Consider the following 24,084-nt stretch of genomic DNA (forward strand, 5'->3'; position numbering starts at 1 on the left):
AACGTGTTATCTAACCAGCAGTGTGCCTATGTCATCAGCATGAGACAGAAACGGGTGAAAGGTACCCGTCTGTGCAACATAATAGCAGTACATCAATGGACCAGAGGAAGTAGAGGTTGACGAAGGAAGAATGATGAATGTAAACAGATTAATCGTCTTCTCTAAAACTGTTCAAGCAGGAAAGCAGCTTCTCTCCTGTAATGCGAGGCATGCTGGGAAAGAAGTGCTGAACCTCCAGCAGCGGAGGTCCTTCAAAACTCACTCAAGAAACCTCGTTTATGCCAAGGATTTGTTCCTCGGTCAGGTGAACAAGGTAAGAGGGTGAATGATTGTCGTCGCCAGTGATGGGCGGGTGAAGCCCCTCTTCTTCTTTGGTTCATCTGTAAAAATCTGCTCTAACCTCAGCTGCTAACCTAATCTACTGTATGAGGGCATCTGAAGGTAAAAATTCCGGTTGCCCCAGCTGGGGTAATGTTCAAGAGTTAAAGTTGTAAATTTACTAGAAAAGGTATTTAAGTGGTAAATTTATGTTAATTTTAAAAAAAAGAGAAAAATTTCGACATTAAAGTTGTAAATTTCCTAGTAAAAGCTCAAATATTCTCTGAAATTACGAATGTGAATATGTTATGTTATGTTAGAGCCTCATGCTGACAGAAAATAATTTTTTTTTCAGTCACATAATTTTTTGCAAATTTATTAAAAAGGTAAAACACAAATATCACAGTATTCAGACACTTTGTCATGACACTTGAAATTGCCTCCCATTTCTCTTGTTTCTACACCTTGATTGGAGTCCACCTGTGGTCAGTTCAGATAACTGGACACACACCTGTCAATATAAGGTCTCACAGCTGACAGACAGGACTGTGTTGAGGCTCAGATCTGGGGAAAGGTACAAAAAAATGTCTGCTGCATTGAAGGTTCCCAAGACCACAGTGACCTCCATCATTCTTAGATGGAAGAGGTCTGGAACAACCAGGACTCTTCCTAGAGCTGGCTGCTGGCTAAACTGACCAATCAGGAGAGAAGGGCCTTGGTAAGAGAGGGAACTAAGACCCTGATGGTCACTCTGGCTGAGCTCCAGAGATCCTGTGTGGAGATGGGAAAAACTTCCAGAAGTTTTCTAAACCAAACAGACTATGGTTGTGTTCAACGTAACTTAAATGACTGCAAAGAAAACGAACAAAGAGACTGTGTGAAACCATAAACCTGCATGTTAGCATATTTCCGTTCCAGCTGTGCGGCTGTGCATATGGCCATCACAGTTATGGTTCCTGCTCCACCTTCCATTTGAAGTCAATTTGTGACTTGCAAAACCTGACACACAGGCCGAGGAGAGGGCTCACAGTTTGTTAGTCAGCATTGTGTCGACGGGGCTTTTTCTTACAGGTTTTTACTTTTTTCACTTCAGTTTCACTCACTGATTGGTGTCACAGGTGATGAATGCCTGTTACAGCTATCAGTGGAAATAAACCAGATTTCCCATGTTGAGTAATGTAAGCTTTTTTATTTAAAATAATTTTCCAAAAAAGTGTGGAAACCTTCCTGTATTCAGTGATGTTTGATGAAAAAAATATACTTTTACAGTCTATATTAGAGCAGCTACATCAGTAACATGCTGCTGACGTCATGTATGATAATACATCAGTCAGAGGGATCAATCAACACTATTATTTTAATACTTTTACTACATTTAGCTGCTAATAATTATGTACTTTTACTTAAGTGTGATTTCCATGCAGGACTTTCACTTGTACTGGAGTGTTTTTACATTAGTGTATTGGTACTTTTACTGAAGGAAAGGCTCTGAATCCTTCTTCCGCCACTCATTTCTAAAACCGTCTGTTTCTCCTGCAGGCTGAGGTCTTCCCTTATCCAGAAATTGGAAATGAAGAGCTGGAGGAGATCAACCAGTTTGTTGCACCAGTGGAAAGATTCTTCAATGAGGAGGGTGAGAGAAGCGATGTGGTGGATGTTAAAACTGGTTAGCTATTAGCATCCTGCAGCGTATGTGAATATGTGTGAATTATGATCTTACAATCTGTTGCCTCTGAGATTTTTTTTTTTAATTGACAATTACAGGCTGTCTTTTTTGTGCGTGTGTTTTCAGTTGACTCAGCGAAGATTGACCACGAAGCCAAAATCCCCCCGGAGACTCTGAATGGGTTGAAGGAGCTCGGGCTGTTTGGAATCATGATTCCTGAGGAGTATGGTGAGATGATTGTGACCTGAAGCCTTTTGTAAATGAATTTCTAAGTTTCTCTGAATCCCTCTAAGTTATTACTAAATCAGGTTTTACCAGCTAAACTTAACCTTGTTTGCTAGGAAACAATTGTAGCACCGTTCACTAGTTAGCAATTAGTAAACACATTATAATGAGGCTAATCTCGAACTCATGAACTTCAACTGATTTCTGGAGCTGGTTCCAGCAGCTGTTGTAATTTCAGTCTTGGCCAAATTCAGGTACAAACCCTGAACAAAGACACACACACACACACACACACACACACACACACACATACACACACACACACACACACACACACTGTAGCTGTAGCTGTAGCTGTCATATAATATGCCCAATGAGAGTAACTAGAGACAATCTTGCATTGGGATCACACCAGCACAAGGACATCTGTCAACATGTTCATGTCTTGACCCATGAGAACGGCCATCATTAACTCTGCTTTCATTTTGGTCTCAACTACACACCTGTAAAAGTAAAGGTAGTGACGCTATCACACTGACATAAATCTGACAGGCATATAAACGCTTGCCAAAATACTTAGCTTTATGCTAAGCTAAGCTAACAGGCTGCTATAGTGACATGATTGTTGCATAATAATGCAGTTGTAACTGGAGACTGATTAGAAACGTCTGTGACGATGGACGCAGAACAAATTGAACTAATTCACTAAATCAAGTTTCAACTCTCTCCATGTTCATGATTTTCATAGGGCAGTGTGCTACTAATAATGATAGCACCGAAACTAACATTTGCGAATTAGCACTAAAAACTAAAGTACAGCTGTGGCTGATGGGAATTTGATCAGTTTTACAGGGATTTGATCATAAACTAAAACACTGGACAAAGGTCAAATTTTGACTTGATAGTCACATAACATGAGAAAGTTAAGGGATTACAAAAGTCATTAGGATTCACCCCCTAGGCATCATGGATAAATAACAATACTCCTAACTGTATTTGCTCTTGGTGCTTCAGTAAATAGATCTGTGTTCTGGGTTTGTCCATAACCAGGTGGGAAACAGGTCAATGAGTAAATAACATTAGTGATCAGAGCTGCCTGCAGCCTGTACTTTGTTAATCTCTGTCTATAGTGATTATTCTGTTATTCTCTACCTGGGGGCTTTACACTGTGTATTTTAAGTTTGTAGTTCTCATGCGGTGACTCTGCAGAACATGTATCTCGGATAACAGATTTTGGGATACTCCTGCGACAGGAGCTGTGCATGGATCATAAAACAGTTTCCTTATACAATACTACAGTTTGTACAAGATCCTAAGTTTACAGCGGCGCCACAACTGCACAGTCCCACTGTGACTTACTGACTCAAACTGAAGGCGGTGTCTGTGTTTTTCCGTCCCAGGAGGTCTCGGGTTGTCCAACACCATGTATGCACGGCTGGCAGAGATCATCTCATTAGATGGCTCTATTGCTGTAACACTGGCTGCACATCAAGCCATCGGACTCAAGGTAAAGATAGAAGTGTAACAGAGTTGTGGCTCAACATCTCAACGCCTGTTATGTAAACTATTCTATCATTACAATACCAGTTGTAACATTAAATGAGTGACAACTCTGTTGTTTCAGGGGATTTTGATCGCAGGGAGTGACGCCCAGAAGGAGAAGTATCTGCCCAAACTGGCCTCTGGGGAACACATCGCAGCTTTCTGTTTGACCGAGCCTGGAAGGTAAACACGCCGAAAATGAATTTACTGTTTATTTATTATTTATTCTCCAGATGCAGTTAGGTTTATACACGAGTAACCTGGACAGTCATGTATGCACAAGGTGTTGGTATACACAGTAACGGAGGAGGTGGAGGTGAGGAATGAGTGGTGGTGCTTCCTCTGGTGAGTCTGGTATTTTCATATCAGGACACCTTGGAAGAATCATTTCACTCTTATGTGACACACTGACAGAGACAGAGGTGATTAGAAGAGCTGAGTTTTCAGTACAATCAGACTACACTTATAAAGGATTTATACATGTTTATAATTAGGTTATTAATTCGGTTATTAACACTTTATAAATCATAAATAAACTATTTTAAACAAGTTATAACAGTTTTCATACATTGATGCAGGCTCACTATTTGGCAAGATCAAGTTAATGCTCACTACTCATTAATCTTCTAATGAATTACTACCATTAATACCTGGTAAAAGGAGCTTTATTGTAAAGTGTAAAACACATCATCATTTATTAACCAGAGGGCAGTTATAAATGATAGTACCTCATTAATAAATTAATAAATTAGTCTGCTAGACCATACCCCCCGTCCTGTTTCCTCCTTTGAGAAAAGAACAGAACCCAAAAGCAAGAAATGTATATCTTATACTTTTTTGTTTCATAATGACACCTTCTACTTCTGCATTCATTTGTGCGATGATTTTATGTGATTAAATGTAGAGCTTATTTCAATATCAATCAAATCTTTGCTAAAGCTGTAACATCAGCGTTCTATCACAGGCAGAGCAGGTGGTGAAACTGAGCCACACAGCAGCTGCTACACATCACAAGAGCCAGTCAATCAGCGGACTCACCTGTCCCCAGATAGATAGATAGATAGATAGATAGATAGATAGATAGATAGATAGATAGATACTTTATTTATTCCCTAGGGGAAATTCATGTGTCCATTAGCTCATTGTTGATGATGATAATAATAATAATAATGATAATAATTAGATTAGTCCACTTCCTTTGGCTGAGGTGTTGTACAGCCTGATGGCAGCAAGAACAAAGGATCTCCTGAACCTCTCTGTTCTGCAGCGCAGTGAGATGAGACGTTTGCTTCTGTAGCTGCTTCTCTGTCCTGCCAGAATGTTGTGGAGAGGATGGTTGGTATTGTCCAAGATGGCCTCCATCTTACATCGCATGCATCTCTCCACAACAGTCCTGAGTGAGTCCAGACAGACAAATGCACAGTGACCCACTCGTTAAAGCATCACTGGTGCAGCCAAAGGGTTTTATTCACATAATTAGTTGAATGGAAATCACCTGTGCGTATTTAAGGAGTTTTAGTTGATTGCAAAATAAATATACATTTATCTGTTGTACAAATACACCAGTATCAACAGTATGAATACACCTGTATCACTAGTGTAAATGCACCTGTAGAGCAGACTGGGGACGGTTGCAACATTATTTGCATTTCTGTCAGTTACAGACTATTTGGACAAGACCAACCAAACTCTAGTAAATTGGACATCTTCTGCTAATTAACCAGACCATTTACAGATGATGACATATGACATATCATTCACGATTTTTATTTGAATGGAAGAATTGAGATGTATACAAAGCAACTATACTTGATAATAAGTAGATGGTAGCATTAGCTTTACTTACACTCAGTTTGATCATTTCAGTGGAAGTGATGCAGCCTCCATTCAGACCCGTGCTACCCTGTCAGAGGACGGGAAACATTACCTCATCAACGGCTCCAAGGTGAGAGGAATCAAGCTCGCAATAGTCTAATCTGGACTTCAAATTAATTCAAAAGGACCGTCCACACTTTTTCTTTTGCATTGAACCTTCAAGATCCGATGTCTTTTAATTTGTCTCGTCAGATTTGGATTTCAAATGGAGGGATGGCAGATATTATGACAGTATTTGCCAGGACGGAGGTGACTGTAGATGGCGTGAAGAAAGATAAGATTTCTGCATTTATCGTGGAGAGGGCTTTTGGGGGCATCACCAGCGGCAAGCCTGAGGACAAACTGGGCATCAGGGGCTCCAACAGTAAGTCTCCCACGGGCTTGGATAAAAGGACGAGTACTGGGAATGATCTTGGTTGAGTTTGTGCTTTTTTTCGGGTCATTTTTAACAAAACTTTTTCACTTTTTCAGCTTGTGAAGTGTCCTTCGACAACGTCCCAGTGCCAGTAGAGAATGTAATAGGAGAAATAGGTGGAGGATTCAAGGTAAGCTTTTTACTGTCCTCAATCTGTAAGGTTGTGTATCTGTGTCGGTAAGGTTGTGTAAATCTTTGCCTTGTGTTGGACAGATTGCCATGAACATCCTGAACTCAGGGCGGTTCAGTATGGGGAGTTCTTCAGCTGGAATGATAAAAAAACTGATAGGTAAAAACCCTGTGCAGCAGTTGAAGTAACTGAATAAGTGCTTCCGTGTGTGGGTTTTGACTTCTTCTTCTTTCGTCTGTAGAACTGACCGCTGAGTACGCTGCAACCAGGAAGCAGTTCAACAAAAGCCTGAGTGAATTCGGGATGATTCAGGTAGAGTTGGCTTTTCCCTCCCAGGAATCATCTCCACCTCTCAGTCTGGTCAGAGGTGAATAAGGTGTGTGTGTGTGTGTGTGTGTTTGCCCTGTCACTGTAGGAGAAGTTTGCTTTGATGGCCCTTAATGCCTTCGTGATGGAGAGCATGGCGTACCTGACAGCAGGGATGATGGACAGACCGGGGCTTCCAGACTGTTCTGTAGAGGCCGCCATGGTCAAGGTTAGATGACTTTGTCGCCAAACTTTGTTCATGTAAGACCAGTATAAGACAAAGTTGCTAATAATGTGTGTTCTCTGTCTTCTGCTCAGGTGTTCAGCTCAGAGGGAGGCTGGATTTGTGTCAGTGAAGCCCTTCAGGTCCTCGGAGGCCTGGGTTATACAAAGAATTACCCCTATGAGCGTTACGTCAGGGACTGTCGCATCCTGCCCATCTTTGAGGTAGCAACTTTTTTTCTTTTTTTTTTTTTTTAAATCAGAATATTTTACAGAGTTTGGTTGGTGATGACTCGAAAATGTGTTTCAGTGGGTGGGAGTTTGGATTCCAGGGTTAAAACATTGTTCAGGTGATCCATTCCGTTAGTAGCCACCAGGGGGAACCTTTGACTTTGGAATCAAATCGCATGAAGTTGACAGTTGAGGGTTAAGGCTTCTGTCTGTGCGTAGATACACAGACTGTACAGACCTGCAGCTTATCAGCCATTTAAACACGTATAATCAATCACAATTCAAAATGTTATTGTCCACATTTTAAGAGCATCTTACATTTTTATTGACAGGGAAACGTTGAACTCTTGCAGATATATACAATGTGGTGTGGTGCCTGCATCGCCATATACAGATAGTATAATAAATGTGAAATTGATAATGTGACATTTATACATTCATTTATAGATTCTGTTGTCTGTTTTCAGGGGACCAATGAAATCCTGAGAATGTACGTCGCTCTTACTGGAATGCAGTACGCTGGCAAAGTGCTCACAGCGAAAGTGAAGTAAGAATGTGAGGGTTGTAAAGTATAAAGTTGGTAAAGATATTCATGTAAAATTGACTTTATGACTCAGTGCTCGTTTTAGTCACTAAAAGTGAAGTGAGGATGCGTTCAAAAAATGTATACATCAGTTAATGTTGTACAAAGTGCAAACACTAAATTCAAACCAGTATTTGATATGACCACCCTTCACCTTTTTAAAATAGCACCAGCTCTCCTTGATGCACCTCTGTAGTGTTTCACGGTACTTTGCAGGTAGATTGCTGCAAGCACCTTGGAGCACTAACTCTAAAAGAAAATTGTGGCTCTTTGTTGCTAAATGCCACAATATATTCACCAGCTAGATGCTAACTCTGTCTGCTGTTTGGTGCTGAACAGGGAGTGTGTTTAGCATTAATCTAAAAAGTACACTTGTGAATTGGAAGACCAAAACCATCAGCTGAAAGACTCTAACTCTGATGAGCTGAGTTGTCCCTTTCCCATCAAAAATAATCATTTAGTTTTAGTTTTTTATTTCAGTGTATTCATCTATTTAATAGGGACGATACAATTTAACATAGTTCTAATTCAGCAACACAAAACAAACAGACAACAATTCCATTATTTTTATTCCATTCCATTGATACAAAAACATTGATTGGTGCAACTGGTATTAAGGGTTAAAGATGTAATTTGTGTGTCACATGTGGTCTGTCTGGCAATGATATTTACATTACAGATCTTCTGTATGTAAATAGTAAAAAAAAAAAAAAAAAAACGCTCCCTCAGTCTTTTCTCTGCTCTGCCTCCAGGGAGATGAAGAAGGGAAACATAGGGCTTGCTTTGGGCATGGTAGGCAAGAAACTGAAGAGCTCATTTGGAGCTCCGGTGGACCTTGGCCTGACGGGAAAAGACGGCGTTGTGCATCCCAGCTTGGCAGTAAGGACTTCTCTTAACTCTGAAAGGACCATTTCTTTTTAGATGTGTCAGTTGTATGTCTAGAGGCTCACTCGTTTTCCGTTTACAGGAAAGTGCAAAGAAGCTGGAGCAGAACGTCGGCCTCTTTGGATCGACCGTGGAGAGCCTGCTCTACAGATACGGAAAGGTAACATTCGATTTATTTCACTTCCTGGAACAAAGCGGCTGTGGGATTTTCCTGCTCAAATGTTTCCACTTCCTTTGGATAAAATTCCCCTTTGTGTTAAACGTCTAAATGAAGGCATTGTTCCGTAATGTTATTAGAGATCTGTTCATATCTCCCAATCAGTGTTGCCGAGGTGTTCATCTGTCAGACAGCTGCTCCAGAGTCTCCTCTCTTTTCTCTGACCATGTCTCTGTGTGACTGTGCTTTTGTAATCATGGCTTTCACAAAGATGCTATAAACCTCTTGGAAACCGGTCAGCTTTCCAGATCCCCGCTTCCTGTATCATTTGACTCTTATTTTGATCCAGCAGTGTCCTCAGGGGGCTTTCATCACTCAGCAGGCATCATGAGCAGAAGAACAAGAGCTTGAACGTTTCTGTTCATTCTGCTGAAGTAATGAGTAAATAAGCCCTTTAAGTTTAATGGGCAGCAACATCTCTTGACTGTTGTTCTCTTTAACCATTAAAGATGAGATGTTGTTCATCTGAGGGGACGTGAACACGCATCTGCATTTGTAGAACAGCCGATAGGATCGCCCTCTCTCTCAGAAAAGACCTGTGATTGGCGAAGTCTCCCATCGTGGTCTAGATTTTCTAAAGTGTGAAAACAGAGTCGAGGAGGTGCAGACGTCGAGTTTGCTCCCAGACCACTTCAATTACAATATGCTGAACGGTGATGATGGAGTTTTTGCCTTACTGCCTGTCCCCAACTTTAAGATATTTTGAGGAAATTGGGACAAAATCATAAAGTGAGATGGACCAACTTGAGGCAGCAGTACCTCTGCCGATGCAGTGGATTGGCAGATAATTGTGGGGCTGCTGGGTCTCAGCTCCTCCTCCTCACATGTCAAAGTGTTTTTGTGTGAAAATAATGTCATATTTTTAAAATGCTGTTTTCATGTTAAAACAAATTACATCCACATCAACTTTTCCAGGTTATGCTACTTTGTATTTCTACTCCAGAACACTTCAGAGGGAAATATTGTACTTTTTACTGCACTACATGTAATTGACAGCTCTAGTTACATTCTAATCATTCATTAAAAAAACACATGATAAGCTTAGTCCTTACAAAAAACCAGTGTCTACTGCGTACACACCCAAACACCAGGCTGATGTCATAAATTTTACAAGCTTAATGTGGACAAACCCCAATAGTCCCTTCTCAATGTCACCATGGTAACATTTTTGTGCATGGTTAAAAGAACACACTGGTTTTATTTCATTTTTATTTATTTTTTTTTTTAATTTAATTTGTTTTTGATATTTTTGCCTTTGTATTTGATAGTTTGGCAAATCTGTGAGGGGGGGGGGGTGACGACATGCAGGGAAGGATGCTGTTTGGGTCACATGTTCTCCTCAGGTTAGGATATTGTTGTACTTACAAATATAAATGCTGACAACTGGGAATGCGGCAAAAACACTCCAACTAAACCCAACAGGGCCACAAACACGGCGCTCAGAGAGGTTGAAATCTTACTAACACTGGGCAAAATGAATGAATTATGAAAAGAAGAGCTAAGTTATAATAAACTGGAATTTTCCTTTAATTACTTATCAGACTAATGTTTGTGGCTTGAAGTGGTTAGTGAAGGCTTGACTAATAAATGCGGGTTGTCCTCTGTGTGAGGCTTGAGGTTCCGTCTATTTGACAGTCGTATATTTCTCTCCCACTTAGAGGTCGCGTTTGATCTTGATCTGACTTAAACTTGCCAGAAGAAGATCCCATTCCCACTAAACTAGACCCCACAGGTTTTACGTATTAGCCCAGATATAATCCTGGTGTCACTCTGCTGTGTCAGAACGTCTCTAAACACAGGAAGTAATTAATCACAGCTGTTCTCTAAGCAGCAGTGAGCGAGCGTTATCCAGAGAAAGCCAGACTCGACGCAGCTCAGCCAAGAACAAATTTTTATTTCCGAGTACTTTTCCTTTTTCTCTGGGTTGAGGTTTACAGGAAAATTACCTGATGATAAATTACAAAATTATACATAATCAGTTTTTTTCCCATCAGATTACAGACACACAAGTATCAAGTAGAAGCAACTTTAACCATTGCTGAGGTTGGAAATGATGGATGATTACAGTGTCCTTGTGTTTATTCACTGATGTTGTCAGACCATCGTGGATGAACAGCTCATCCTGAAGAGAGTAGCAGATGTGCTGATCAACCTCTACGCCATGACAGCTGTCCTGTCCAGAGCCAGCCGCTCCATCAGCATCGGCCTCAGGAATCATGACCATGAGGTGTGTGCAGTACAGACAGACACACACACACATACACACACATACACACTCAGATCAGATGGTATATTCACTACAGATCTCATCAGTGCAGTAGTCCTCCTCAGAGCTCTAGCCTCTGTACTACAGCAGGTATGTCAGCAAAAGTGTTTTGGCCACTGTGTTCTATATACCACACATGGCACTATTTTAATTTGAACTTTTGTAATTAATAATGTCATAACAAGATGTAGCAGATGAAATTCAAGGCCTGTAAAAACAAGCGTCACCAGCTAATGTACTCAACTGTAGCTAATAGCATTAATTCTGTCAGGTGGTGAAAGCACTAAATGAAATCTTGATAGTTGCCACATCTTAACTCAGATCCCTGCAAGACCGGCATCTACATACAGGTCAATAAACATAAGTGTAAAGAAAATGAAACGGGGATTTGCTTGAAGTGCAATTGCACATGATTAATTGGAAAAAAAGAATGAGATTACCACAATAAAACTAGATGAACATTTTATAGTTCGAAAATAAATTGTAATATACTGAGAAAGTACTGGTAACAATTATCATGGGTAAAGAAAGCATTGTTAACTATTCCAACACAAAACAAAAAGGATATCTTCAGTGAAGCAGGCTGACTGAGAACACACACCCCTAAATGTCATGTAGTACTTATCCGCGTGCAGATGCACAACAAACCAAATGACCAGATTCCCCCCCACCCCACCCCCAACACAGCCCCAATATCAGGAGCACAGAGACAGCATTAGAACATCTTAAAGGATTGAGAAGGGACAGACAAGTACAGACAATAGATTAAAAAACAGACAAGAAAAAAAGGCAAAAACATGCTAAGGGCAAAACAGTCACAAACTGTCCTAAATAAGAAGAAAATAAAAACTATGTCACTCAGTAGAGCACAAACAATCCTGCACTTCTTTCGTTGTCAAGTTGCTTTATTTACTTCTTGTCTTTAATCGTTGTGCAAGACGACTTTGTGGTTTTATTACCTGTTCGGTGAAACGATGACATCAGCATTATACAATTCTGTATAAATTGCTATGTTGCAACTGCTATTGTTGCATGTTGAATGAAATAGTGATGTAAGCATTTCTAAATGATGCTGGTGCCACATGCACTGTTACTTAATATTAATAATTAAATATAAAGTACAACTCTGTGTGTAATGCAGATTCAATATGTTCTTCCAGATCAGGTCAGATCCAGATTTCTTTTTTTTCTTTTTTCTTTTTTTTTTAAACCATCATCCAAACAGTATTTCCTGAGAAATTCATCCACTCCTTTTAAACCCGATCCGCCAGATTTAATGGGTTCTTCCCTTGTCCATGTCCCATTCCTCCACCAGGTTTTGTACAGATCAGTTCAGTACTTTTTGTGTAATCTTGCAGACAAGTAAATACACAACAGACACAAGTGAAAATATAACCATCTTGGGGGGGGGGGGTAATTATTAACTACCAGATTCCCTGGGCTGGCCCTCAAATGAAATGGATAAACTGAACTGAGTTGTTTCATCCTACCTCTACCATGGCCACATGATACATATGGTGCAGGTTAAATGCTACCTCACTGGACACCTACAGTGCGGTCCAAAAGTCTGAGTCAAAAGTCTATTTTTTTCATCCAAGTGAACATGGTCTCAGACTTTTGGACCCCACTGTATATCATAAATAAACTTGTGATTTCAGGTTAAGATCAGTATAGGAATACCATGAGCAATGAAACAACTGACAGCACCTACCTGTCCAGGTAGGATCTCCCCTTCTTCCACAATGCCAAATACTCAATGCTGGGATTATCTGTGTCAGCTTTTACATATGGTGAAATAATATAGAGATTAAACGGTGGTTTAACACAGGAGTTCAGACTATCTGCTAGTTAAATAGCATTGTGGTGACTCTGTAGTAACTTCTGCAAACTACACACACACACATCCCCTAATGAAGAACAGCTCTTTAATGAAGTTAAAGTGTGCCCGGAGGTGACAGTTCGATACACTGTGTTGTTTCGGTGCTGGTGTCTTCCTTATATAGAAAAGGAAAAGCTAAACAGTAGGGAGGGAGTGACTTGAGGTGACGTGTTAATGAAAGGTCTTTAAATGAAGCACCATCCGAACATGTGGTTTGAAGATTAAATTGCAGTCAGAATTTGCTGCTAATGTGGTGATACACAACTGTTCGGTCCTTGCATTCGATCACAGTGTAATTATCCAGCAGAAAACAGGTTATGTCTTAATTAACATCAGTGTATTCATCAGTCGTAATAAAACACACATTGTTATCCAATTAGATGAAGCTGTTTTCATTTAGTGTGGGAAGCTGAAAGCAATTAAAGCAGCAGCATGTCACAACATGTTGTCACCTCTATTTTGTTTTTATTTCTCTTTTGTTGCAAACATGTTTAATTAGGCCTGTGTTCTTCACATCCTTTGATTTATTCAAATGAGTGGTTATTTATTGGTGATTTAGTACGTTAGTTATTTTCACTTTAGTATTTTGTAGAGATTGTGTTGCTCCACTTTCATGAGGAAAAGTTTTGTGTGTGTGTGTGTGTGTGTAATCAGAAACAGTGATGCAGAGCAAAATAAATCCTCAACAGAAACATTAAAGAAGGCATTGGATGCTTTGTATTATCCACTTTTGCAACACTCTTGTGTTCCAGTTGTGCGTGCAGCTGTGTGCTCCTCCTCCTCCTACAGTATTTCTCTAACTGTACAGATCCTATTTAATTGTGTTAAATTCCAAAGGTTCAAAGTTCATTTCTTTTTTAAGACTGAAATGTTTCACAAAGTAACACGAAAGCAAAAAAAAGCAAATATGGCCTGAATCATGAAACTTTCATCTGGTTTAGTTCCAGTGATTCCAAAACTTTTTTTCTGTACCTGTATCTTTCTATAAAACACACATTTCATTGATGAAATTGTGTGTAATGTTTCCAATTAAAGTGTTGTGGTCTTTTTGCAAACAAAAAAATAGAACCAACAAATGCTTACAGTCGTCTTTTTGATCATAATTGATTGCACTTTATGCGACTTCCTCCTGCATAATATTTAGTTTTCATTTCAGTTGTTTTCCAGTCGGCTTCATGTCTGCAGGTTTTAATGAATGCCTGTGTTGTTCATTTGTCTAGGTGCTGCTTGCAAACACATTCTGCGCGGACGCTTTCTTTAAGAACAACTACATGATGACTCAGTTGCAAAAACGTAAGTACAACACAAAATGGTAATTGAGAACAGCCCTGTACTTTTTTTTCCTTTTTTTTTTTTTTTACAGCATCTCAGTAAAAAAAAGACTTGCATGTGTTGCGGAATTTCCCCACCAAGCCCCACATACCAACACTCAAACCCCCCACTGCTTTTCATTGTCACAGTGTGCATTTTTTTTTTTTTTAATGACCTGTATGTAAGTTATCCAGTGACATTATCCAGACAGATGAGAATGTTGTATTTACCAAATGAAAGCAGCTTGTTTTGTAATTCCCATCTCAATCCGTTCCAGACTCTCCTGAGAACAACGATGCCAACATCAAGAAGATCGCCAGGGAGGTCTTGGAGAACAGAGCCTACATCTGCTCTCATCCTCTTGAAAGATCATACTGAGCTCTCCCATGTGACCGGAATACTGTCTTTTGATCGGACAGCAAGGGCAAATTCAATATCCCAATGACCTGAATTTGTATTAGTCCTGATGTTATTTGAGATTATTTAAAAAATTAAATTAAGACATTTGTGTTAATAGTTACTGTGTCTTATTAACCATGGATTCAAATATAAAACCTCAGATCTTTGTGTAATGGTAGTTCTATTCTAATGGACTTTTATTAAGTTCAATCCAAAGTGCTCTTTAACTTTAATGCTACAATGAATTATTGCACAAGATACTAGTTTTAATGCTTATGAGCTTATTTGGTGTGTAAGGTTCAGTGTTTGAAGGTTCTCTTAAAGTACTCTTGGAAAGCTGGACGGCTGAAGTAGGAGTCTTCATTTTAGGTGCATACTTTTGAAAGGTGAAGATCCTCCTCTCCTCGTCTGTCAGAGGCAGAGAAGTCTGTTTGTGCAGGAAGGAGTGCTGCTCACTGAATCCACTAGAGAAAACAACAGCACCACATACCACATTAAGACAAAAACGTTTATATTTTCTCTAGTATTATCAAGCTTTTTTTCCTAATAAAAAGTTCTAACTTGAACTGACATGTAGTGATCTTTGTGAAGAGAGATATGTCTGGGTGTGGCGTTGTTCTTGCAGCTGTCCATGCAGGGGCCTGGAGCCAGAGCTGGAGCCTCTGCTTTGTTGTCGAGCATGTTCATCACAGATGATTTAGGCAAAGGCTGCATCACAAAACACAGCTGTTGGCTCACCAAATAAAGTAATAACTGAACTAACAGTCAACTGCAACCAGTTAGCAAGCATCGTGAAAAAACAGACAATAAAGCAGCTACAATCAATATTTTTACAAAAACAAATTATGAAATGACGATGTGAGAGGGGGCGGGCACAGTGATGAACCTACAGAGAATTTTCACCTCTTGTCTTTATGGAGCTTTACTGTGAGTTTCAGCTCTCAACGTTTGATTCACTCTCAGTGCTCTTACCGTCATTTTTTGTTGCAGCTGTTTTTGTGATAAAGATCTGAAAACCCACTGCACACTACCTGCTCAGCACCAGACAGTAGACAGACACAGATAGCAATTAGCTGGTGAAATCAGTGGAGCATTTAGCAGCTAAAGACCTGGATATTACCCTCAAGTGTTGGTAGAGACCAAAAACAGAGCTTCTATTTACCAGATGGCCAAAAACACATCTTCAAATGACTGATGCATCGTAACTGCCTGATGTGTAAATAAGCAACTGTTTTCTATGTTCACCATATACACTTTTTAAAGGTACAATATACTGCATGTGCGTACAGCATTGACATATAAAGATATGTCAATTCTGTGGTCATAACTGTGTAACGGGTGTTCCTGTGTCAACTGCTCCAAAAGTGGCTCAGCTCAGTAAATAATACTGTACCTTCAGCATCCGGCCTGGCTTCCTCAGTGAATACTTCCTCGGTTCGTCTTTCAGTATATCCTGAATTGCCTCTGAGTTTTCCCCCATGAACTCTGAGACGGGGCCGTTGTCTGGTCGGTTGGTGCTGCTACCAGGAGCCGGCTTCTTCAGCTGGCGACTGTACTGAGCTCTGGCTGCTTCCAGCTCTTCCTGCTGTAGAGACTCTCCTGAGGATCAACAGCACACCAGTGGATTAAATGCTAAACAGGGCTTATGCTTTACTATTCATATAACTAATGAACTAAATGGACAAACACAGCAGGACATATTATGGGGTAATTTTGTTTACTGTTGATATCACTGTTCCTCCCTGTCCAAATGTATTCTCCAGTGTGGAGTAGGAGTGTGCTCCTCAGCAGGAAAGACTGATATTGGCTCAAATATCCACCATCTGGAGCTTCAATCAAAACATATCAATATTGGCTTTCAAAAGCTTAGAGCCCAGACGGTTATAGGAAAAAATCTACTCATGGATAATGTTAAACTGTAATATTCAGTGCATTCATGCTAGTTGCAGCCTCATCTCTCATAGCCGTTTGTGCCAGATGGGCTAAAGTCACTCACCATTTACATACTGAAAATGAAATGGCACACAAGCAGCTTGTGTGGCAAGAAAACAACGTACCATATGTACAAACAACATCAAAACAATGGAGACTGCCAAGTGGTTTACATAGTTTGGCTGAATATAAACTGCTACAAGTCGTCCAAAGACACATTTTAAGCTCAAGTTTTCCCCCTGAGAACCCCATCAGTTTTAAATTAGGCAAACAGCCTTCATTTAAACCCTTTAACTGAACAAAACCAAACTCATAAAACGTAACAAATTACATTTAACCAGACATAACACTCTGCTGCAGTCACTCCCAACTCCACCATCACCTACATAAAGTCTCTCTCCCTCTTCAACTACTCATATTAACTTTAGTGCCTCTAAACATCTCTCATATAAATTAAATCTTTTGATCATGGCCTTTTAAAAGAAATGTGCTGGATTGGTTTTGTGTTTGCTACATGGACCACATTCTACCAAACAAAAATAGGTCTATGACACAGTGAGGTATGAAAGGAAAACCAAGTATTGAAAATACGATAAAGATGTTGTGCTGTGTTGTGAATGTTTAAAATCTTTGTTGTGGTTTGTTTGTTAACTGGCTCCATTCGCTGCTATTTATTTCTGCCTAACCCCTGCTGGGAAGTATCATCCACTGGATCTACTGCATCTAAATCACTACAAGCCAGCAAGTTACTCATACATCTAATCTCAAGTATACCTTTAAAGGTCCCATATAGTATAAAGGTAGATGTCCATGTGTTGCTTGATTTTAAAGCAGGTCTATGTTCTATATTAATACTGTGAAAGTATCAAAGCGCTCAGTCCACAGAGAAATGCACACAGCCTGTATTCAGAAACTGAGCCTTAAAACCAGTCGTCAGGAATTCTGATGTCACAACACAGCAGACACCACTCTGAACCACGCCCCAAGCCCCGCCCACCTGGACCAACCATCCAACCTTGTAGGATTTGGTTTCTCGGAGTGTTTACCTGAAATCTGTTAAATTTTTATTCAATCACTCAGAAAAGAAGAGAGGCTCAGACGCTCAGACACTCTCCCTTCTGACTGGCTCACTGACCTGTTGTTACTAGAGCTGTAGAGAGAAGCTTGAGGGAGAAGATGTAAAACTACATTGAGATGGTTTTTGGTTCTTAAAACCACAAACATATCTTCTTATGGATCAACACTTCAAATAAAACACAGGAAAAGTGTAAAATATGGAGCTTTAAGACTTAAACAGGGTGTAAGAGGCTGGCTCACTTGCCATTTTAATCCAAGTACCATTTAAAAATGTAATATTTTTATTTAAATGTATTTCTTGGGTATGTTTTGCTTTTAGTTTTGGCAGCTATGCCCCACAGTCGGTCATGTGGCCTGCAGTAAGTAACACCTTGTGGCTACATGACGTCTTGATGGATTTCTCCTTGTTTGCCTGTCCTCATTAAAACTTTTGCGAAAGGAAAAATACACATTCATACAACAAAACAGACGTATACATGAAAGTTATAACACCTTTAACAGGTAAAAGTGTTTTATGGTACACTGATGCAGCACCACCTTTTAAGTTCATACCAGCCAGGTGAATGGTGACTGGAGGTGTGCCGAAGAAAGGGGGAGGTTTGCTGTAGAGTTGAAAGTCCTCATGGCGCTGGTTCCAGACCCATCTGTCCCGTGAGAGTGTGGGATTCAGTATGTTGGCGTGTAGGATGTTCTCTCTCCATGGCTGCATGCACAGTGAACAGTAGTATTAACAACTTAGCCCTCCACTGCAAACACACACTATCACTGGACACCTCTGAAGATTAATCAGATGCCTCAAATTCTTTTAAAATGTTATTCTAACTGCCACTGGGGCAATAAATTATTGTGTGGTCAGGACAACTGAAGCAACAGCAAGGCTAATATTATTAGTCATGTCATGTTACACGCTATCCTATCCTAACCTAAACATACTGGGTCATAGAGAAAGGACGAGAAAGTAAACAGCAATAAAAATTGTATCCCCGTACTAAATTTCATGGAAATGCCAATAAACTGAACATTCCTGTTCCTGTGAAACCCCACACTGCTGGAGGATGAAGAGTGACATCACCTTCCTCAGCTCTTCCACACGAGCCTCGCCTGGGTGTCTGGGGTGCACTTTGGACTTGTCACCTCTCATACTTGAGAACCAAACTGAAGAGGCAGCAGCAGAGCTGGAGTCATTTTTAGAAGTCATGTCTCCAGGCTCCACTGTAGCACTGTGGTACTGCTGACTGTAGGTGAACCTCCGCCCAGGCATCTGAAGTTATCAACAGAGAAACACAAGAAAAGTTTATTTTGATATGATCAGAGTTTGACGTGCAGTCTGTAAATAATGTGCTCAGATATGACATCACCAGCTCAGGTACGCTCACCAATACCTGGGCTGATTTTTTTGAGCTACAGCACACTTCCCAGAAAATACCAGCATTACATCTCCTGGATCTAATACATGAGCGTCTGTTAAAGAAATGTATTGAGAGGAAAAGGGGGATCAAGATGAAGAATTAGGAACAGGTTGAGGAATAGAGGAAGTGAGCTCTCATTACCTATTTTTGTTTGTTTAAAAGAGAACTCACAAAAACTCTTTAATTCCCAGAAACACTGAGAGAGAATTATGTAAATTTAAAAATTGAGGAATGGTAGTGTGTAGTATGTATCTATAAAACATTACTGAACATTATATCCTATACATGAATCAAACCTTAGCCATCTCTTTTTGGAGCAGCTCCTTGACTTGCTCACTTGAGTTGAAGGTCTGGATGCTGTAGATGTGTACTGGCCTGGTTGTATCCATCCTTATTACAGCAGCCTCTGGCTTTGGCACCTGCTTACTTTCCTCTTGCACCATTTGAATATTTTCCTGTAATACATAGAAACACATGAGTGGCTCCTTTAAGGAATCAGATTCTACTCTATTTACACTATTTAGGCCTCCAGACCTGAATAAAGTCCCTGGAGTGGTGGAATTGCATCCCCTGACTGTTGTGTTTCCATCTGATATATTCTCTGTTGAGCATGTCAAGCGGTGCATGTCTTTTCATCCTGACAGGCAGAGAGGGTGAGTCTATCTCGGTGTTTGCTCTGGCTTTTTGCTTCCACAGCTCATCATATGTGCCATATTCCTTGCTCATGCTGAGAATCATGTCAGCTGAGGGGAAGAGGTTGTACTGCACCACGTCTTTGAGTTGCCTTACTTGAGCCAGCTGACTTAACCTAGGTAAATAAAAGTAAAAATAAAATATATACAGTATATACATTAAAAATATATACAGTACAGTAGTTTTTCATGTATATTGTCAAATTTTATAAGAAGTACATATCATCATGTATACATTAGTTTGACAAAATAATCTTGATCCAAGGTTTACTTACTTGATGCGTTATCATACCTGAGGATCTCTATCACTGATGAAGACCATTAGTTGCTGTTATAGAAACTAGTGATCAGATCTTGAGTCAAGACTATTTTCTTCAAACTACAATTTCCAAGGTCAAGAATAAACTTTCCCACTTTTAAATATCTCCTGTTCATGAGCAAGGCATTCATTCTTGACCATGTACAGTAAGTGTGATAAAATAATCTCAACTCGAAGGTCAAAGATTTGAGTTTGAGATTGTATTTTTTCCTACCAGTCCAAGCAGCCCTTGTTTTCCATTTCCATTTCCATTCATATCCATATTTTATGAAAAACAATTAGCAAACTCCTGAGTTGTGTAGCACATAACAATGAACAGCACACGTCTGCATACAGCTGAAAGAAATCTCAAAGCTGCACTTTATTTTTATGTGAGCATGAATCAAATTGTGAAAGGGGTTGTCACAGTACACACCCACAGAGAATTATTATGGTCCTTTTGTGCCATCTTGAATCTCAATGTTTTGTTTTTACAACCCACAGCTTTAATGTTTTAGTGCAGTCTCATTATTGTCATTCTCAATATTCTTGATTTGTAGTAAACGGGGTAGAACATGCATAATCACTAGCACGGTCCTTAAGTGCCACTGTAATCTCACGTTATGTTTACCTTGACAAAGCCTGGAAGCAGGGTTGGGGGATCATGCCTCTAATGTAAAGCCGAGGCTGTCTCATGATGGTCTGTAGTGATGCAGATAGATGGATAGGACTCAAGCCCATATCTAATGAGTCATAGATGCGCTTGAAGAAACACAGGTTTGGATTGTAGCGGACTATCACCTGCTCCTCCTCACTCTCGCTTAACCTACAAAACACCACACAAACTGAAGGATTCTCACTGGAATTTAAACACTCTATCCTTTAAATTGTTAACACTGTTAGTGTCATAGTGTGATAGTGTGATAGTGTCAATGGGCTTACATCATAGGAACAGCCTCCCAAAGTCTCTTCACTGCTTTATGTTTCAGCCCTTCTAGAACAAAGATGTGTCTCCTCTTATCTAGCACATGGAATCCTGAGACGAAATCCAGATCCTTGCTCTCATCATGCTTGAAATTCATTGTGTAGTTTGATAGAGCTCTCTCTATATTTTCCAGTGAGCGTGGGGCCAGATGGAAGGCAGATGCATTGATTGTGAGGATCTCTGATCTCAGCTTGGTCATGACAGAGAAGTTGTTGTAATCAAAGAGGTAGACAATACGCCCAAATGGACCATCATAGGACTCCGATTCACAGCTGTCGGTCTTAACATTCAGTGGGCGAGCTACCTCAACTGTGACTTTGAGTTGAGAATTGGCATCATAATAATGGGCCTGTGGCATGGGATCTTTGCTCGCAGCTGTGTCTGTCACCGTCCTGTTCCGTGCACTTCCTTCTCTATCCAGCTGCGGAGGTGGAGAGCAGCATTTGATTGGTAAGTACAACTTTAGACTTTTCCTCCCAAGTAGCAACTCAGACAGGTCCAGGCTTGCAATACCATATGAGTTAAAAGCCTTCATTTTATGTTTGAATGGTGCTGCATCGCTCTGGATGTGATCATCTGAGCCTGTGCCAAGCATTGCTGGAGTTTTTGGTGTTTCTTCTAACTTTCTGTCACGATCATGAACCTCTATCTGCAGAGGCGGACTGGACAGGAACTCTTGGAGCTCTTGAGGACTCATCAAGCCAGTCAGGATCACATTTACATCTCTGAAGTAGATGTTGGGGCCGTGCTTGTGATGGTTTGTTTTGTGCATGCTCAAGTTATGGAACTTGTACTGGCAATAGACAGGCATGCATTTTTCCTGGGGAAAGGAAAAATGTCTTACATCAAAACTCAGTTTGTAAAACAAATTGTATCTAATCAGTAAAAGTAAATAGTGAATAAGGAAAAAATGTATTCAACACACATGTACAGCATAAGCCACTTATCATTCTAAGATATAGTTAATAGATGCAAATCACACCTGTAGGACATGGAAAGGCACCGGGGATGAAGGCATTGATTTGGCTGACAAAATTGTGATGACCAGTGGATTGAGCTCAGCTATCAGTTGGTCGGACAATAGAGGTCTGTCCAGACAGATGTTGAACATGACCTCAAATACACCAAATGAATAGACGGGGAAGCGTTCGGTCACTGAGGTGTCACCTGGCAATCACAAAAACAACAGACTACATCATGTGTTCTTTCATGGTTAAACAGTGCCTGGAAGTTTAAATCTGACCATCTTTACACCAATGCTAACAGTGGCGCACTAGGAGTCTACCAATCTGGGCCAAACTGAAATCTCAATTTCCAATATCAATAACAGTGTTGATGCCACCTTAATTATGACTTTTTTTACTTCAGTCAGAATTGGGATGAAATTTTGATATTTTCTCCACAATATGAATTATAATAATTTTGGTGAGCCCCTGACTCTTCCTCTACCATCAGCTTCAGCTTTTGACCAATCCCGGTATCCCAGTATAAAGTTCATAGCTTTAGAGCAAGGATCCCCAACCTGGGAATTCCTATCTGAGGGGATGCAAGGTGTTTAACAGGACAGGAACCAAAAAAAAAACATAGAGTACATAACAATGGTATTTTTCTCTTCTCATCTTTGCCTTTTTTCTAGTGAATTACTTGATAATTTTATCCCCCCCTTATAGCCCCCTTAAACTAAAACGAAGACAAACACAACCCTGTGGTTAAACTGACCATAAACAGGAGACAAGAAAGTGATATTGAGGCATTGCAAGTACACATTTTTGTTTTAAGGGGTCACACGGCAAGAAGTTTGAAAACCATCTCTATTCGTATAAATAAAAAGGTGACTCACCTGCCAACAAACGAATGGGACTAACTTCAACTGATGCGGTGCCATTCTTTTTTATGTCCTCAAGGTCATAATCATCAGTGGGTTTTTGAAAACCTGTTTTCACTTGTGGAGCCAAGTTCTTGTCTACACAAAAGGGTTACAAAAAAGCATATGTATCATGGCTATGTTGGTTGGCAAAGATATTAAATCAGACAACAGTGTGTATACATTATTCACTGTGGTGACAGCACTTACAACTGACTACTGAAAAGATATAACTATATCATCTACCCATACCTGAGCCCAACTTTAAATCAGAATTCAACAATATATCACTTTTTTGTAAAAGACACTTTATATACAGTATATGTATACATATATATACATATATACGTATATATATGTAAGTTGAAATTCATGCTCACCACACATGTCTGTTGTATCATCAGGCAGATCCTGTGGCAATTTGAAGGCTTTCAGTCTCTCATAGCGGGCCTGGCTGCACAGTTTGTCCTTACTGTTACATATCTCCAGCTTGATCTTATGAGGAAGTAGACTGATCAACATGTCCCTGTCGACTCTGACTTTGAATATCTGGGTCCAACCAACCCAGGTCTGATCTGCTTCATGCCATGTTCTCAGAATCTGTTACAAAATTCACACATTTATATTTGCATTCAAGGCACTTGTCTAAATGTTAGTGAACAGTGGGATGTTTTGAAGTGTGCTTGTTACCAGAAACCATCATCTCTATGATGACAATAATTCCTGTGTAGTGACAGGTCATTTACTGTAACTCTAGATGATGTAGCTGCTTTATTGTTGAACGTTCCGGATGTTCATGAAGTGTTCATTAAGGACACACATGAAGATATATACACACACACACACACACACACACACACACACATGCACCAGGTCATGGGTACCTTGAACTCATCTTCTTTGTACATTTTTGCTACTGGTCCAAACACTATTAGGTCCACCTTGATTGTCTCTGTATCACCTGGGAACAGCTTGTATTCGATATGATAGCAGCTCTGAGCTTTATGGGCTTTCACCATAACAGTAGTTGAGTCTTTATTTGTTTTCTTGGCCTTTTCAGGAGCTGCAGGGACATCAATTTCTCCCTCTAAAAAGGGACAAATGTTTGTGAATGAGACAAAGGATGAAAGAAATCTGTAATCTCTGTTTCTTTCATTATACTGTGGTGGTGATTTGTAGTACATTTCAGCACCCTAAGAGTCCCACACCAGCTCATCTTACAACTTTCAGTTTGAGTACTTTTCAACATCCCTGTGGAGCTAATGTTAATCTATTCTATGTTCTGCATGAAAAACTTACCTCTTGGAACAGCAAGAGCAATGTAAACTGTCCATGTGATGTAATAGGAGCGGCCATC

General features: G+C 40.0%; 2 protein-coding genes across 2 annotated transcripts; one reads left to right on the forward strand and one right to left on the reverse strand.

The window, feature by feature from the left end:
• The first annotated feature begins 39 nt into the window (after positions 1-39).
• Positions 40-15,036, forward strand: acad9 (acyl-CoA dehydrogenase family, member 9). Its single transcript, XM_056404037.1, has 18 exons — positions 40-313; positions 1,858-1,951; positions 2,111-2,212; positions 3,610-3,716; positions 3,834-3,934; positions 5,618-5,696; positions 5,819-5,990; positions 6,098-6,171; positions 6,255-6,330; positions 6,413-6,483; positions 6,587-6,706; positions 6,796-6,924; positions 7,398-7,477; positions 8,266-8,392; positions 8,481-8,558; positions 10,714-10,842; positions 13,981-14,053; positions 14,349-15,036. The coding sequence occupies exons 1-18, from the start codon at positions 131-133 to the stop codon at positions 14,447-14,449; spliced, it is 1,896 nt and encodes a 631-aa protein (XP_056260012.1). The 5' UTR covers positions 40-130; the 3' UTR covers positions 14,450-15,036.
• cfap92 (cilia and flagella associated protein 92 (putative)) lies at positions 15,006-23,792 on the reverse strand. Its single transcript, XM_056404025.1, has 12 exons — positions 23,612-23,792; positions 23,108-23,327; positions 22,704-22,826; positions 21,846-22,030; positions 20,821-21,683; positions 20,510-20,704; positions 19,423-19,696; positions 19,185-19,343; positions 18,552-18,740; positions 18,032-18,182; positions 15,864-16,069; positions 15,006-15,178 (listed from the first exon to the last, which is right to left on the reverse strand). Exons 1-12 carry the CDS (start codon positions 23,744-23,746, stop codon positions 15,014-15,016), a joined length of 2,865 nt encoding a protein of 954 aa, XP_056260000.1. The 5' UTR covers positions 23,747-23,792; the 3' UTR covers positions 15,006-15,013.
• Positions 23,793-24,084: the final 292 nt, after the last annotated feature.

This window comes from Seriola aureovittata, chromosome 2 (genome assembly GCF_021018895.1).
Source record: "Seriola aureovittata isolate HTS-2021-v1 ecotype China chromosome 2, ASM2101889v1, whole genome shotgun sequence".
Lineage (NCBI taxonomy): Eukaryota > Metazoa > Chordata > Actinopteri > Carangiformes > Carangidae > Seriola > Seriola aureovittata.